Genomic DNA, 15,971 nt, shown 5'->3' with positions numbered 1-15,971 from the left:
CACCCGTGACGAGATAACTACAATATCTGATTTCCACACAGAACCAAACCAATTTAATTTTACTCAATCGAGATCGACAGAGACTCATTCCACCATTGATTCTATGTTATAAGACCTCGACTCACAGAAACCCAATCAGACAAATCCGTTCACCACCACAGGAGAACAGTGACATAAGAGATTACTATTACTCAAATTCGGAGAGTATTAACCTGTCAATTTTAATGAAGAATAAGAATGAAGTAAGAGAGATGGCCATCTTCAAGAATTCAAGTGTAGGGGTTCTTCTAACTCGTGACCAACCAGTAAGTATAGCTCGTGAACCCATGTGTGGAGGGGGGACCCAAATCATTTAACTTTTTGTCCTTCGCCTGCTCTATCCAACATTCACGACCAAACAAAATCAACCGCAGAAGAAAACGAAAGGCTTCTTTCTCGAATTTTCTACTTCATGATGTTTGAATGATGCTAACTCTGTGGTCTAACCATAGTCCATCGGAATTCTCACTTCTGAATAGATAGATTGTGCTTTGATAAAGATGTTTTCTCCTCTCTCGCCAACTGTTGACAGTTAGTTAAACCACACACGCTACTGCTAGTAGTTTGCAGTTGATTGGCTTTGCATGAGTAACATAAAGAGTCTTGGTGGGTCGTGTTCTTCTATGCAAGAAAAGTTTCTACTGCATTTAATTTCCCTTGACAAACAACATAAATAGTACCAGGCTCTTAATAGTATACTGAGCAAGTCAGAGAGTTCCAGGGAGGGATTTTCAAGTAGCATCAGAATGTCTTGCTTGCTGATTTTCATCATTCTCATCAGTTTCGCCTTCAATAATCTCTCTGAGGCTAAACATGAGAAGGAGCTTCCTCCATCTGCAATCATAGTGGGTAGTGTTTATTGTGACACTTGTTTCAGACAAGACTTCTCTAGACGCAGCTACTTCTTATCAGGTTCAACAAACATCATCCAATATTTGGAAGATTAGATAGATTCCCAGCTTTCTCTCTTTTATCTGCAATATTCTTTTGCAGGCCTAAATTTAATGTAAGTAAATACTTTTTCTCCATTGCAGATGCTTCGGTTGCAGTTCATTGTGGGGATGGAAGCTCAAATCCCAGTTTTAGCAAGGAAGTGAAGACCAATAAACATGGAGAGTTCAGAGTTCATCTACCTTTCACAGTCAGCAAACATGTCAAAAGAATTAAGAACTGCTCGGTCAAGTTAATCAGCAGCAGTGAGCCTTTCTGTTCGGTGGCCTCTAGGGCTACTTCTTCATCACTACATCTGAAATCAACAAAACAAGGAGTTCACATTTTCTCAGCTGGGTTTTTCACCTTCAAGCCTTTCCAAGAGCCAGAGTTGTGTAACCAGAGACCAAGACTTGAAGCTTCAAAAGAACAACTCATTCCTAAAAACACAGTCCTTCCCAGTCCAGGCATAATCCCGACAATCCCACCTGTAACTCAAGATCCAACCATACCAAATGTACCTTCTATCACACCCACAACTCCGTACTTATCTCCTTTTCCTACAATTCCCATTATTCCACCATTGCCACCTTTGCCACCTTTGCCACCTTTACCAAATCTCCCTCTTCTGCCCCCATCACCAAATCTGCATAATGCTGAAGTTCTTTCAGGCAAAACTGTATCCACGCATAAAACTGTAAGCCACCCAACACAACTGTTTCCTCCTCTAATTCCGCCTATATTTCCTACACCACCTCCATTTGGGATTCCAAATCCATTTCAACCTCCACCACTTCTGCCGCCACTCCCGTTTCAGCCACCCCCTCCACCATTTTTCAACCTTCCTCCAGTTCCAGGGCTATCCCCACCACCATCACCACCACCATTCAACTTACCACCAGTTCCAGGGCTATCTCCACCACCATCATCATCACCACCACCATTTTTCAACCTTCCACCAATCCCAGGGCTGTCTCCCTCACCTTCACCCCCACCCCCACCACCAACGCTACCCTTTCCTTTCCCTCCACTAATCCCGTTCCCACCTCCACGGCTCTTCCCAGGCATTCCTCCAGCTTCTCCACGTTTTAAGGAAACCTCTCCATGAGGCATTCAAGTGAAACGCAATCTTCAGTGCTGCTTCGATGTATTGTTGTTCAATAAATAACTCACACCTTAGTGCTTTAGTTGCCTGCTTCTTTTCGCTTTCCTGTTTTCTTTTTGTTGTAAACTTGTAATACCACCGTATCAGACTGTCTGATAATATAAGCATATATTTATTGCACCAAAATTAGCACGCAAATTCATTAAACCTTCTTGCATGACTTTAATTCTTGAACATCATTGTATTATTTCGTTTGATGCATTCTTTACTGTGCAATAAAAAATTAGAGCCAGCAGCTTCAAAGTAAAAGAGTACTTAGCGTGCCAAAGGAGTTTAAAGAGAGAGAGAGAGAGAGAGAGAGAGAGAGAACGTAGGCAAAGATTATAAAGAAATGCCAACTTCATCTTTCATTCTGATGAAGGGGTAACTTTTCAAAACGAAAATGTTTAAAGAGTACTATCCTTGTAAAGAAAAATTAGCTAAGAAAGTTACCCCACCTATTCCTACTAAAGGGTACCCCACCTTTTCTTTCTACAAGGTACCTCGAAAAAATCTTGTTTGTCTTCTACCTACAAGAGTTACAGATTTCCATCTCAAAATGTTGGCAGAAATTTCTCCTTCAAGCGAGCAACAAGTTTGAATTTCTCTTCCGCTTCAACCTGCTGCCGGATATCAATTTTTGATGCTCTATCAGGGTGGAATTTTAGCAAAGCTCGTCTATAAGCTGCATACAGCTGCATCAATATATGGACACAGTATATTAGTAAGCAAAAAATTCCAAGAAACAGTAAATAAACCAGAGATAACCACATCCGGATTGGCACTCTGTCTAAAAAGGCCAATTAGGATCTTCCCTATATATGAAACGACTATCACGGCAGTCCAAATACAATGCATACCACATTAGATGTATGAATTAACGTTTGATGTTATTACTATCACCACTACTACAACAAGGATGGTTTGCACTCATTTAACAAAGGAAGTTATCACCATGACTGCCCTAGAAGATATAGTATAGGTAATAAAAATCCACAATCGTAAAGTTTCATCAACTGAGTACCCCAAAAAGAAGAGGGAGGGGTGGTTGGAAATTAAAAAATCTAAAGAAATTAACTCAACGATACTGGCAGCCACTGCTCAAATCCTATCTGCTCACCACTTTAACCCAGATAAGTCATTGTCCTCCACTCCTCCTTGTCCCACTAATTACACTTTCCACATACTTTTTCTCATATTAAGCAACTTACCACCATAAGTCCTCAGCCAGAAAATTATAATAGATTATAGGCTTATAGCCTTCCAAGATGTATCCAACTCATTCATCTTCAGTTCTTGACAGCCCACCTAATGCAGGCAGGGGATTACAAACCGCACAGCCTGCTGTAATAAGCCTAAAAGCACATAGCAGAAAACAGATCCAGAAATAAGCCAGACTCCAGGCTTTGTAGAAATCACTGGAATAACATTTTCCAATCTGTAACTGATATCAAGTAATAGCAACAGAGGAGCAGATACAGAACAAAGCAAGATGCGATCCCAGGGTTCAGAAACCATATTGGATTCACTAATGGGTCCACACAAGTAATATAAGAAGCTCACTCAATCAAGGGCTTAATGGCACAAACAGTATAGGCGATGAATATAAAAATAATGGCAGACTAGTAATTTATCAAGGCTTATAACACAGAGGATGAACAAAAATCCTCCACTGTGCACCTCTCTCTGCAGTGCACAGCAGTGTACTTGTTATACCAAATAAAAGGCTGAGATTAAAGGCTTAATTTTAAATTTGAATAGTCCAAAACAGCCTTCGAGTTTCTTTGCTTTTCAGCCACTTATTGGGTACATATGTGCACAGCAGCAGAGAATGTTTTCCCACTCAGAGGAAACAAGTAAAAGAAGGGGTAAACTATTAAGGTAAAGATGAGAAGGCAAGAAAGGGAGTGGAAAAAAAAAAAATTAAACAAACCAACGCATGTGGTTGCCTCCAACCTCCCAAGTCAACAAAACCCTCTTTTCATTCAATTGATACACACACTATAGAGGATTCAGTTTGATCTAAAAGGCAGAGGCACAGACACCTCACATTCAAATGAATAATTGTTTAACCATGATTTTTATCATGCAAATCCTTTTTTTCTTTTCTTTTCTTTCTAGCCTTCCAAACATGGCCAATGGGCTGTGATAAGATCAGAAATCATTTAAGGACATAACTGAAACCATAGTTGTTAAGGCATAGCCTAGGCACTGCCTTCACATCCAGGCACTCTGATGCTGCCTATGTGTCTAGGTGTCACCTTGGCACTGTGTATAGTGTTTTGCCCCCCTCTTGGTCAACTAGCTTGCTGATCTCCATGAGAAATTATGATCGAAGTACTTTTGACAGTAGGTCTCTATTCAGATTTGGAAGTGGCTGCAAAACCTACTATTCCAGCCAACTTTGGATTCAGCAGGATGGGCCACCCAAAAGTAAGGCCTCAAACCCCAAAATCTTAGGAGAAAAGGAGGTGGTTCAAGGAAGACTGAACCAACTTTGAGGAACTGTGAGTATTACCAAGAATAATAGAAATATAAATAACGGCAGAGCAAAGGGAAGAAGAAGATTAGAAGAAGAAAGTTTTTACCTGGGTTGGTAGAGAGAATATCAGAAAGGACATAGAGGGATGCACATATCTCTTGTAGAGTACATGCTATTTTATAGAATATAAGTCTTTAAGTACCTCGAAACTGAAAGCAAAGGGTAACTCTAACCTGGACTGAATAACTAGAATAAATTCCAACTTGCTATTATAACTCTTTAAAAAAAAAAAGATAGAAATAGAATTACATTTCTCCTCTAACTTATATTTACATCAACTCTCCTAGTCTTCAAAAAACCAAAACTCTGTCCAGTTAGGTTGTGAACCCAAGGTACCATTGCAATTATCTCAACATTAGGGGTGATACATATCGCAAGGAAGATGGAACACTGTAACTCTGGAGTGAGGAACAGGAGGTGGTCCATATTTGGAGGAGGAGACAATTGGCTTCACGATATATCCTTCAACGCACGACACAAAATGAGAAAGGTATGCCTTATTTGTTCTACTTCAATGGTATTCAGTGCACATCTTAGAGAATACCAACATTATAATGTGCCAACAGTGAACAGGGTGACTAGACAAGGCACATGATACTGTAGTGGCACAAATTTTTAACTGCCCGAAAAATTGCCTGCACCTAAAGTCTTCTTGAAGAGTGCTTATGTAGAAGGTAGAGTGCTCAAACAAAATCAATTAAGATGAAATTGGCTTCTAAAATGCTACCAACAATTGTACGAACATTCTATAAAACCAGTGCAGCGCAAAAGAATACCCAGCTGTCTAAATAGGGTAGCTTTACCAACTAGCCTGATTGAGAATGATGTAACACAGGCAGAATAAGCTACCATTTCATCATCGTTGGGGTTAGCATGCTACTTGAGAGCAAGACCATCATTTTCTCCACAACATCCTTGTTTCATATCTTCCAACAATTGCTCCAATTCTAAGATAGTTGGGGGTGGGGGTTAGGCTTGTTCAAGACACTTATTAGTGATAACCTTTCTCACCATTATTACAAAACCAACCACTGCATCCTACAACTTCTAGTTTCCATCCTTCCACAGAATGGGATTCAACCTTCCTTTATTATGAGTGGAGGCCTATAAACTAAAAGAGCTTTAGCAAACTCCTCAAGAGTTTTCTGCAAAATCCGCAAACAACTGCGTTTTTTATGCAAACACGATTTAGACCCCTGGCCAAAACCCTATGTGGGACCCACAAGATGGTTTTGAGAATCCTCCCTAGTCTGGCCAAACCCTCATGGAGGGGTATTTTGGGCATTTTCTGCCTAATTAGTCTCTGAAATATAATTCTAGTTTAATTTCTAGAGTCCAAGTTGGTTAAAGAGTCTTGTTTTGAGTTGGTAGTTGAGTTAGTTATTGAGTCCAGATATCCTTTAAACCCTAGCACATGTGTCAATTACAGTTATAATTAAAACAAAATTTAAGCATGTGCTTATCAAAGTTTTAAGTTATTTTGAAACTTTCATTTTAGCATGTGTCCATTAGGGAATGGACCTTTGGATGTTTAGATTTTATTTCAATGATCAAGATTATGTGGTGGGATCCTAATCTATAAAGGAATCCTACTTGGTGTATAGTTTTTTTTTAGTAGAATATATTTAAAGCCTATTCTTTCTTTGTAAGTCAAATTATTGAATGAAAAACTATTCAGTTGTGAACCAGGGTTCCTGCTGAGGGGTGTTGGTGGATTTTAGTAAAGTTCTTCTTCAATATTAAGCTCTCTCAGAACTTCAGCGAGTGTTCTCAAGCATCCAAGTAAGTAAAGTACTCCAGCTCCTTCCCCTCTTCCCTACCCACGCAAAACACCACCACCCCTTCCCCTTCGCCCCCAGCTCCTCCCCTGCCCCTGCACACCCTATTCCCCCCCCCCCTGCTGCTGTGACCTGGCAGCAACCTGCCCCACCTCCATGACACCCCTGCACTTTACCTCACCCTCTACAATACTCCTGAGGCCTCCCCTACACTCTCCCTATCCTGCGACACCCCCCTCCCTTCCCCAACCATTCGGCCCTATGAACATGCATACAGAATCCAATTGGTGAGGATCAGTTCACATTTTTCCTCATCCAAATTGGATTTACAGGCCAAGATCTTTTCGATCTTGGTAAGCTGATTAAAAAATCACTCAGGCCCCCTTTCCCTTGGTGCCATTATCCCTGTCTGAAAATTGTCAAGTAACATACTGGGGAATTAGTAACATCAGGTTGTTGCCTCTAGGAGGCACATATTTGATCTTAAGGTGTAAAATTGGGGAGCTACCAAACAGTACTATTTCATCGCCGCCTTAATAAGGAAAAAAATTCAGTGAGAGAGACTCTTCGTTGGTCAGTCAATTTTTCAGCCATTCAATTTAAGTTCAGTTCTAAGGAGTAACGATGTCATATGAAGCAGAACTAAGAACCAAGTAGGTTCTAGAATTGAAACCAAATCCGAACCTGCTCGATTCGTTCCACTTACTAATCTAATTCTTTTCAATCCAAAAATCTGAGGAAGAAGAGAACAAAGGGAGACTGGTCAAACTTTGAGGGAATTTCTAGTGTAAGTTAAATAGAAATAAAAAATAAAGAAGAGGAAGGGGAAGAAGAAGAATAGGAAAAGAAAAATGTTACCAGGGTTTAGAATAAATATCAGACAGAAGATAGCTGCACAAACAGATCTTGGCAGCAAACAATGAAACCCAGTTTTTCATTCAAAAAAATTCTCCAGACTTAAATAAGATGGACTAATGTCACTAATCCTACCTTACAACTGAAAGAAAAAGCTAAGTCTAAAATGGATTCAGTAACTGGAACAGACTCTAACTTTCTATTATGACTCGAACAAAATACAGATAAAAATCAAATTCCATTACTAATCAAATGACTAATGCATCAAATCAAGGGAGACGATCTGTTTGCTGCAGCCTTCTTTATAAAAACTAATTTGGCTTTCTAGAATTCCTAATCCTACTAAACAAATGCCCCTTTGAGTTAAACAGGAGTTCAGAAGTAAAACTGAGTGACAACTGCACCAATTAAAATTTCTCAAAGAAAATAAAATGATTTCATCCCTATTCCTGGCTGAACAATTGAGCAATATACTTCTGATTGTTACAATAAAAACCATAAAATAGAAACCCTAATCATACAAGACCAAAACCAGTTGCATAATCTTTATATAACACTGCTATGCATCACCATCTCAAGTAGACAAATTTATATAGATCGACTCTAAGACATTAGTGAAGGAAGGAACAGAACAGCAACAACAACCAACAAGCCTTTTCCCAATTAAATGGGGTTGGCGACATGGATCTTTGCCTTTCAATCAGCTTTACTTGAAGCAATACTAGATACAAAGTGATGCAGAATTGAAGACATATTTACGAAAGAAGAAGCCCATTGGGTTAGGCCCATCAAAGGCCTAAAGTTGTCACCTGAACCAGCCCATGGCTTTTATGGGCTAGGGCTGTTCTAGTGGGTTAAAGTTAGCCCACATATGTTGACTTCTGTCTAGACCTAGCCTAAGTCTGTTTTAGAGTCAATAAAAGGGTTTTAGTTTGAAAATAAGAGACTCTTGTCGGGTTCTCCTTTGTCAAGTTAGGTGTGTTGAGTCTTTGGTGGTGGTGTTAGTTGTGGTTGGTGTTGCCATTAATATTTATGTCTCTTTAGAATGCTATATAGAGACTTTGTAGTGGTGAGAGACAACTTGTGATGAATCAATTGCTTGCTAGCATTCCTCCTCTTGGAGACCCTTGTGTTTGATCAGGTAGATTGGTGTTCGTCCATCGTCCACCTTGCGGTGAGAGCCCGGGTGTTACATGTTACTTTGTTGTCCTTATTGTTCTCTTAATTCTCTTATATTGTTCCATCCATTCTTCTTTATAGCATACTGCTGTTTTGAAAACCTAGTTAGTCCTTGTTCTTAAACCAATATCCTTGTTCTACCACTTCGGTTCTCAGCCTTCCATTATATCTGAATTTTATCTATCTTAAGTTTATCAAATCTGAAGTTGATTCCCTGTGAAAGGTCCTATTTGGCTCCTGTTTTGATCATTCAAATACAGTACTACATCACAAGGCCTAAGCTATGCATATCCTTTCACACACTTGTTTTAAAGTTATTTTAAGCCTGCCCCTACTTCTTCTAATTCCTTCAATCTAACTAAATCGTTTCTTCATAATTCATATAGGGTCATTAAAGGCCTCTGTTGAACATGGTCGTGCAGCCTCAATCAATTTCCATAAATAAAAATCAAGCCCTTTTGAAGATGGTAATAATTGCTAGAAGAATAAAAAATCAATTCCTTACCCTCTAGCACAGGTAGATAACTACATGTAGTTTGACAAGGATGACACAATAGATGATGTCAAAATACAAATGGCGGACCAGAAGCATGATAATTCTTAATAAAAAGCATAAGCTCAACAGGCTCAATTCTTCCAATCATTGAAAGGTTATGCTGAACATTTTGATAATAGAAGTTCATGTTAAATCAATAAAACATTGAAAATGGCTTCAGGAGGCTTCTGGCAGGCATTTCTTTGTGATATGAATCATGAAAAATTGTAGTCTTTTAAGTAAAAACATGAAACACTCACAACTCACCTCACGGGGCGTCAAACCACCTACATGGATGCCAAACGCACGAAGTATGGAAGCCATATCAAAGTGAATACGTTCCAATCTATCAAGTTCCCTCCTTATCTCAACACGAAACTGCTCTTTCAAGTTTATAGTTTCCTCATCCTGGATTAGATCAATACAAGGGGGGGAAATCACAACCCAAGAGGGAGCTAGAAATGAAGAATATGCATCAGAAATGCACGTGAAGAAACAAAATACTAGATGAAGAAAGAATTAATAGGATCATACCCTTTTTTGTGATTCCCGCATTTCCTCAACACGCTCTTTTTGTCTTCTCTCCATGTCTAACAGGCGCATCTTTCTCTTCTTTAACCGCCTCACTTCTTCAGCCTGCAAGGGAAGAAGAACAATAAATTAGATGAAATGTTTAGCAACTTTAGGGTTTTTAGGGTATTTTTTCCTCGTTCTAATTATGCAAGTGCATATGCATGAATTTAGTACAAATTAAAATTTCATCTATTGCTGAAATATAAGCAAAATGTTAACCTAAATCTATAACCAAATCTAACTCTAGAACTAAAACTGGAATGGAACTTTAGCAAAGTAAAAAATAACCAGATAAATCCAAAATGCAAATACACAAACTACAAATATCCTACTACAACCAAAATCTCAACTTGGTTCCAGAACTTTGCTGAACTATCAAACAGGTTTAGTCTAGCCCAACGAACTGCTCCTGGGTCATCTCCTGCCCTCTCTTCTTCTACCAGCTCCTTTCTGATTCTATTTTTTTGGTTACCAGAAACTATTCTGACCACAAGATTATGCACCAAAATTCATAGTAATTCGACTTTCCTCCACTAACAATGTAATCCAGCCTCTGAAAACTATCATTCAACTTATTCAGAGAGTCAAAATTCAGCCACTCAAACAAGGGGACTACCCTATATATCAAACATTTTACCACCCATACTATTAGCATAAAAAGTAGCATCTTTATCATGAAAATCTATCATTTTATTAGATATCACGTGCAAGCAACAAAAGTTGGAAGAAATTTAGAGGGATTAAAAAATTGATTTGATTCCTCAGTTCTAGGGATATATGCCCTTTGGATCATTTGTCTGCATATTTAAGAGAGGATGTCCATGGATGGAGATATTTTGTCCATGTGGTCAATATCATGCACATTTCTCACATAATCCTGACAAAAGACTCTAGAAAACATAGCCTAAAATGATGGAAAGAAGAATGGAAATCGCAAACAACACTTACAAAATGAACACAGGATTTTACATGGTTCAACGAGATTATCTATGTCCACCAAAAGAACAACACTTGCATAATGAACACAGGATTTTACATGTTTCAATGAGATTATCTACATCCACCACAAGATGAGATCTAATTCACTATCAATGGAGAATAGGTTACAATGGCTCACCTACAGAACTCTCTCAGTCCACTACATGTTTAAAGCCAAAAAAAAACCATACAAAAAAATTTAACAGAATACTGATATACCTCCCACCCCCCGTGGGTGAATATGACTATTAGTATATACCTTGAAGCCTTCAGTGAACAGCCTTTTGGAATCACACACAAAACAAGTAATGGAGTCAAGATATTGTACCCCCAACAATGATGACTAGTTGTATATTCCTTTCTCATTCCTCATTTCCACACAACCATACAAGGGGATTGACTCTCATACAGGAAGACATTGTGTCTTCATAAGGTCTTTAATTTACTTCAACAAATTGAAGATGCATAATACAAGGAAAATAAACTTGGATGCAAAATTCAAGAAATCTTCAGATAACCAATTTATAAGTCAAAACAAATATATGCCAAACCTGAATTTCTAATTCACGACGCCTGGATGCCCATTCTTCTTCTACAGCACGTTTGTATTCATCAGTCTCCTTGATTTTTTCTCTTTCATTAATTATATCATTTGGATCATCAGGCATACAATTGCCATCTTGAGTATTTAGCAGATGATTCTTCCCTCCTTGCAATTGACCTTCCAAAAGAAATTCAGAATCATGTTCAGCTCTATCTCTAACACATCTCTCACTCTCGATTTGTGTACCATCTTGTTGAGTGTTGCATAAGGATTCATCAGCAACAAATTTTGAAGTGTCCTCACAACTGAATCGATGATAATTGATTCCAGGATCGTCCATTGATTGAGCATTGGAAATGCATTCCCCATGTTGTCCATTTTTTTCTTCAGGGTCACAATTGACATGTACTCTGAAGCATGGTTCAATATTGCAAAAAGATGGATCGCCAGAAAGTGGCCTCTCTTTTTCCTGAAAATTAGCTCTTTCATATCTGGCCCCATTTGGAGGCTGCATAGAACAAGAAGGTTCTTGATGAATCCCATCATTTTTGCCCAAATATCCATCTCCATCCTGACCTACTTGCATTTGAACTGATTGATGAGTGTCACATGAAGAATCCACTTTATCTTGGGAACTAACCTTTCCATCATTGGAATGTGAATCATTGCATGACTGGTTTTTTGACACAAAAGTTTCTGCAGCAGCATGCTCCTCTTTGTCATTAAACAAGGTGTTTTCATAATATAACTGTTCATCAATTTGTTCTTGCGAGGAGAAAAAACATCCTCTCCATGGATGATCATACTCAGGAAAAAGCGTTTCCTGTGGTTGTGTTTCACTCCTTGAATGACTTTCTTGCCCAGGAGCTATTGAATCCAAATTCTCAAAGGGGTTTTTCTCCTCAAGATTGGGAGATGAGTCATCCATAAGTATGGATTCAGAGGCTGTGAAAGAACTATTCTCCTTTCTGTTATTGTTGTTACCTGAATCAGAATGAACAGGGGTTTCTTTATCTTGTTCAGGCTCATTTTCCACTTCAACATTCTTCTGATTATCACGATGGGATCCAGAGCCACTAGCGTGCTCCTCAACTACAGATTGAGAACTACTAATATCCTCTGATGTTCTTTTCCTTGTAGAGGCTCTTTCCCACTGATCACGAATGTGTCCATAAGGACCCTCCATAAGCTCACAGTCAGAACTGTCACTCTCTGATGACCCACCCTCAGAGAGAGGATTAAAAGTAAAAATACTTCTTGGTATTGTTTTCCCAGAGTACATCCTTTTACACTTATTAGATAATTTAAAAGGGAAACTTCTTTCCTGAACAAACTGACAGTCCTGAGAATCTGAGTCTTCAGAGCTCAGTGATTGGTGGGGCTCACACCGAGATGCCCTGCTCGAGGCAGTATCACTTTCCAGACCACCACCTCTTTCACCATCATTTCCAGGACTTTCATCATCATCATCATCAATGCTAATAATATTCCCAGAAGGAAAGTTCTTATCATTTCTGGATCCTTTTGAACCATATCGTATTCTTTGCTGAGAGGACCCTGGAGCGTCAACAACAACAACATCTGATAGATCATCAAGGTCAACATCAATGTAAACAATAGAATCAGTTGTTTCTTTCTCTGTGCACCTTCCAAGAGTTCTTCCTGCAGTAGATGTTCTTGGTTGAGGTTGACCCCTGGACATCTTTTCTTCCAAGTTGATGCTTCTCCAGGAGAATAACATATATAAGGGATAGGATTGTTATTACTAAGAGATGGTGTCAGAAGAAGAAAGCTTTTGCTTCATTTCCACTTCACTCATGATCACATTTTAAATTATCTGAAATGAATAGCCCCGAAAGATTCCAATACTTGGCTAACAGTTCTATCCTCTTCACGTGAGCCCAACCTTTGGGAGAGATCAATTTAACTTGACCTAAGAATGGTTAAACCAGCTGCAAAGTACAAAAGTAAGATCAATCAGTAACATGATTGGAAATTAAACAGAAATTGAATGGGAGAACCTAAGTAAGCAGAGAATGCAGTGGAAGTTTGGAGCAGGTATGAAGCATCAAAGTACCAAGTCTGAAAAGCTTTAAACATGTGTAGTGGGATCTCGGTGAATGCAGCTTAACAAAATGTAACAAAATGGATATTGCTTGAATTTATCAATCCATCAATTGAATTAAAAAGTTACTTAAGAAGTCCAGGTGGTCAAATTTCCAGGGATGAGACTGAGGGAGTCATGGTTTAAATCGTTGAGAACCAAATACCATCCAAGAGAGAAATAGTATAGAAACAAGAGTCGGTGAATGCCTGAGTTTTTCAGATAAGAGAGAAGGGCAACAAAATCCAGAAGATTTACAAGATGAATTTATGAATAAAAACTGCACAGCTGATAGCCAATGGCCGATGAAAAGAAAGGGAATTATAGAACTCAGAACTGAAATCAATTCAGCAAGTCTGAATGGTAGGACAGTGGCTAAGGGAAGCTTATGAACATGGAAATGCTGAGAGTTACAAAAAACAAGACGAAACGAGCATGCAGAGTTTATATACGGAATTTATCCCAGTTGGATTATGTAGCAGGCCCTTATGGATAGCTTACAGTACGTACAGCATCCCAAGTGCACCAAGAAACCACCAAAAAAGAAGAAACAGACGGACATTCTTGACTCTTTGGTTACTGTTTCTGCTACTACCTCTTCTGTTGGAATTGATAATACAAGAAATCTTTGGGCAGCAAGTTCCTCCCACATCATGACAGAAATAAAGAACCTTAGGTTTCAAACTTGACAGTGCAACCTAGACTACTTGATAGGACTGAGTTGTCTGAAGTAGCAGAAGACTGGAGAACGCTTATGACTAAGAAACAGAAAGGTGTGAGGATGCCTGGTGGAGGGTATTCAATGAAGACGATGGTGTCTATCTTATCTCTTTCTTTTTCCATGTTTTTGATAATGGTATTTAGGTAATCTCATAAAATTTAAAGCATAGTTTTGGTATTTCAAAAAGAATAACAATGATTTAACCGCATTCAATAATGGATTTGACTAATGAGTCCAATAAAAGTCCAACTTTTGGGTGTCTTTGCTTCTATAATATAAAATGGGGTCTCAGTGTTTAAAGGCCTCTGTCTTGGGGTACTGAAGCCATTTGCTCTGAAGTTTATTGAAGGGAAAGCATTCAACATCAACCAAAAGAGATAAAGTATTAAGTAGTGTCTTCACTATTATAAGGCATTGGTCAAAGACAATAGGAGATAAAAAGCATGAAAATAGATCTAGAAGATCACATTAAATTTGAAAAATATGTGTTTACCGAAACTGAAAAAGATACAGAATAAGAACTCTTTAAGGTTTTATTTTATTTTATTTGAATTGAAGACATTCAGTGAAAGAGGGTTTACTTTAGAAGTTAGAGAAAGGGGTATGAAGAAGAAATGACATATTTAGGAATGGAGAAGCATGACATAACATTCTGGTGGCTTTCTCAACTAAACCTTTCTCAACTAAACCTTTAGGAGTATGGTTTGTTAATGAATCTGCTTCAAATTGCTTGAAGCACATCCAATATACTGAATAAGCACCATGACACTATCTAAATGGCTCCATCTGATCAATAAACAGAAGCCAATGAAAACAGAAAGGAAAATATGGCAGAATAAGAAAAAGGAAAAGATACTGCAAGGAAATGCAACACATGCTATAAGTTTTGAAAAATTAATCTAAACACAATCTTAGACACTAAAATTAGCATAACAAATTTAGGCAAGGCCTACTTAATTTTGAAAGTGAACACAGGCACCTCTCATAAGACTCAAGGTTACTGAAGCATACAACCCAACCCCTTAACGCGCGCACACACAATTTTTAGTTTTTCACCCCACTATCTCTCCTCCAAGGGCATGAATTAGTTCTATCTAAAATACAACATCCATACCATCTCAATAGGATAGTAAACCTAGTTTTTTTTTTTTTTTGGGGGGGGGGGGGGGGGCAAAATGATAGTGAACCTAATTATTTGCACACTGGTGCTGCAGAGAACCCTTGGTCAATTAGTTTAATCTAAAATACAACATCCATACCACCTCATTAGGATAGTAAATCTAGTTCATTAAGTTTCACGTCTGTAGCATATATTCAGTTTCAATCTGAAGTTAAGGAACAAATTAAACGAAAGTTTCAGAAAATAGGCCTGGCTTGTCTTTGCTGTACACGAAGAGGAACAAATCGAACAGAAATTCGTCGTTAGTAGGAATCAGTGGCAACAAGAGGGTCGTCATGTTTATTCACGAATAACAAACCAAAATCCACCTTTAATACAACATACTAAGGAAAACAACCACAGAAGTGTAAAAATCAAAGGATGCAGATCATCAAGTAGAACAACAAAACGAGCACAAAATCACCCAATACGAAAAACTACACAAAAGCAAACAGCGATTACCAAAAGAGATTGTCGGGAACTACAGGGAATCCAAACCAGTAAACGTCAACGGTCATACAAGGAAAACACCAAGAATTAATCAAATAAATGGAATAAGAATGAAAAGAAATGAGCAGAAAGATGGAGACACTTACGTAATAAAATTCGAAAGAATTCAAGGGCAGCAGAGAAGCAATCGAAATGGGAATTTATGCAATTGAAATTCAAACGCTCAAATTGAAATTCAAAAACCGAGAAGAAAGAAAGAAAAAAAGTTCGAACGCACAAGGGGGTTTTACCTGCTACCTAGCAAAGAATGAAAAGTTCACCTTCGCTTCGCTTCGCTTCGCTTCGTGGAAGATTCCGAAGAACGGAAGATCGAACGAACGAGCGACAAAGAGTTTCGTGTAACGCCTGCGTAGTACGCACAACGCACTATTGGGTGAAGT

At 38.5% G+C, this 15,971-nt stretch overlaps 2 protein-coding genes across 4 annotated transcripts; one reads left to right on the top strand and one right to left on the bottom strand.

Annotated features, from left to right (window-relative positions):
- Positions 1 to 441: 441 nt before the first annotated feature.
- LOC149024926 (uncharacterized) lies at positions 442 to 2,285 on the top strand. Its single transcript, XM_089145123.1, has 2 exons — positions 442 to 951; positions 1,074 to 2,285. Exons 1-2 carry the CDS (start codon positions 786 to 788, stop codon positions 2,075 to 2,077), a joined length of 1,170 nt encoding a protein of 389 aa, XP_089001249.1. The 5' UTR covers positions 442 to 785; the 3' UTR covers positions 2,078 to 2,285.
- A 164-nt stretch (positions 2,286 to 2,449) lies between these two features.
- On the bottom strand, positions 2,450 to 15,971 carry LOC149024925 (Chaperone DnaJ-domain superfamily protein). Of its 3 annotated transcripts, none has more exons than XM_089145122.1 (5): positions 15,809 to 15,971; positions 11,105 to 13,049; positions 9,537 to 9,638; positions 9,270 to 9,410; positions 2,450 to 2,808 (listed from the first exon to the last, which is right to left on the bottom strand). In XM_089145122.1, the coding sequence occupies exons 2-5, from the start codon at positions 12,836 to 12,838 to the stop codon at positions 2,668 to 2,670; spliced, it is 2,118 nt and encodes a 705-aa protein (XP_089001248.1). In that variant the 5' UTR covers positions 12,839 to 13,049; positions 15,809 to 15,971; the 3' UTR covers positions 2,450 to 2,667. The 3 variants fall into 3 exon arrangements, with proteins under 3 accessions (XP_089001248.1, XP_089001246.1, XP_089001247.1); XM_089145120.1 differs by having other exon boundaries at positions 15,822 to 15,971; XM_089145121.1 differs by lacking the exon at positions 15,809 to 15,971 and adding an exon at positions 15,678 to 15,802.

This window comes from Hakea prostrata, chromosome 2, assembly GCF_041222555.1.
Source record: "Hakea prostrata isolate BN-2017 chromosome 2, UWA_Hpros_2, whole genome shotgun sequence".
Taxonomy (NCBI): domain Eukaryota; kingdom Viridiplantae; phylum Streptophyta; class Magnoliopsida; order Proteales; family Proteaceae; genus Hakea; species Hakea prostrata.
Note: the sequence above shows the minus strand (reverse complement) of the source record. Positions and strands in the feature narration are given on the sequence as shown.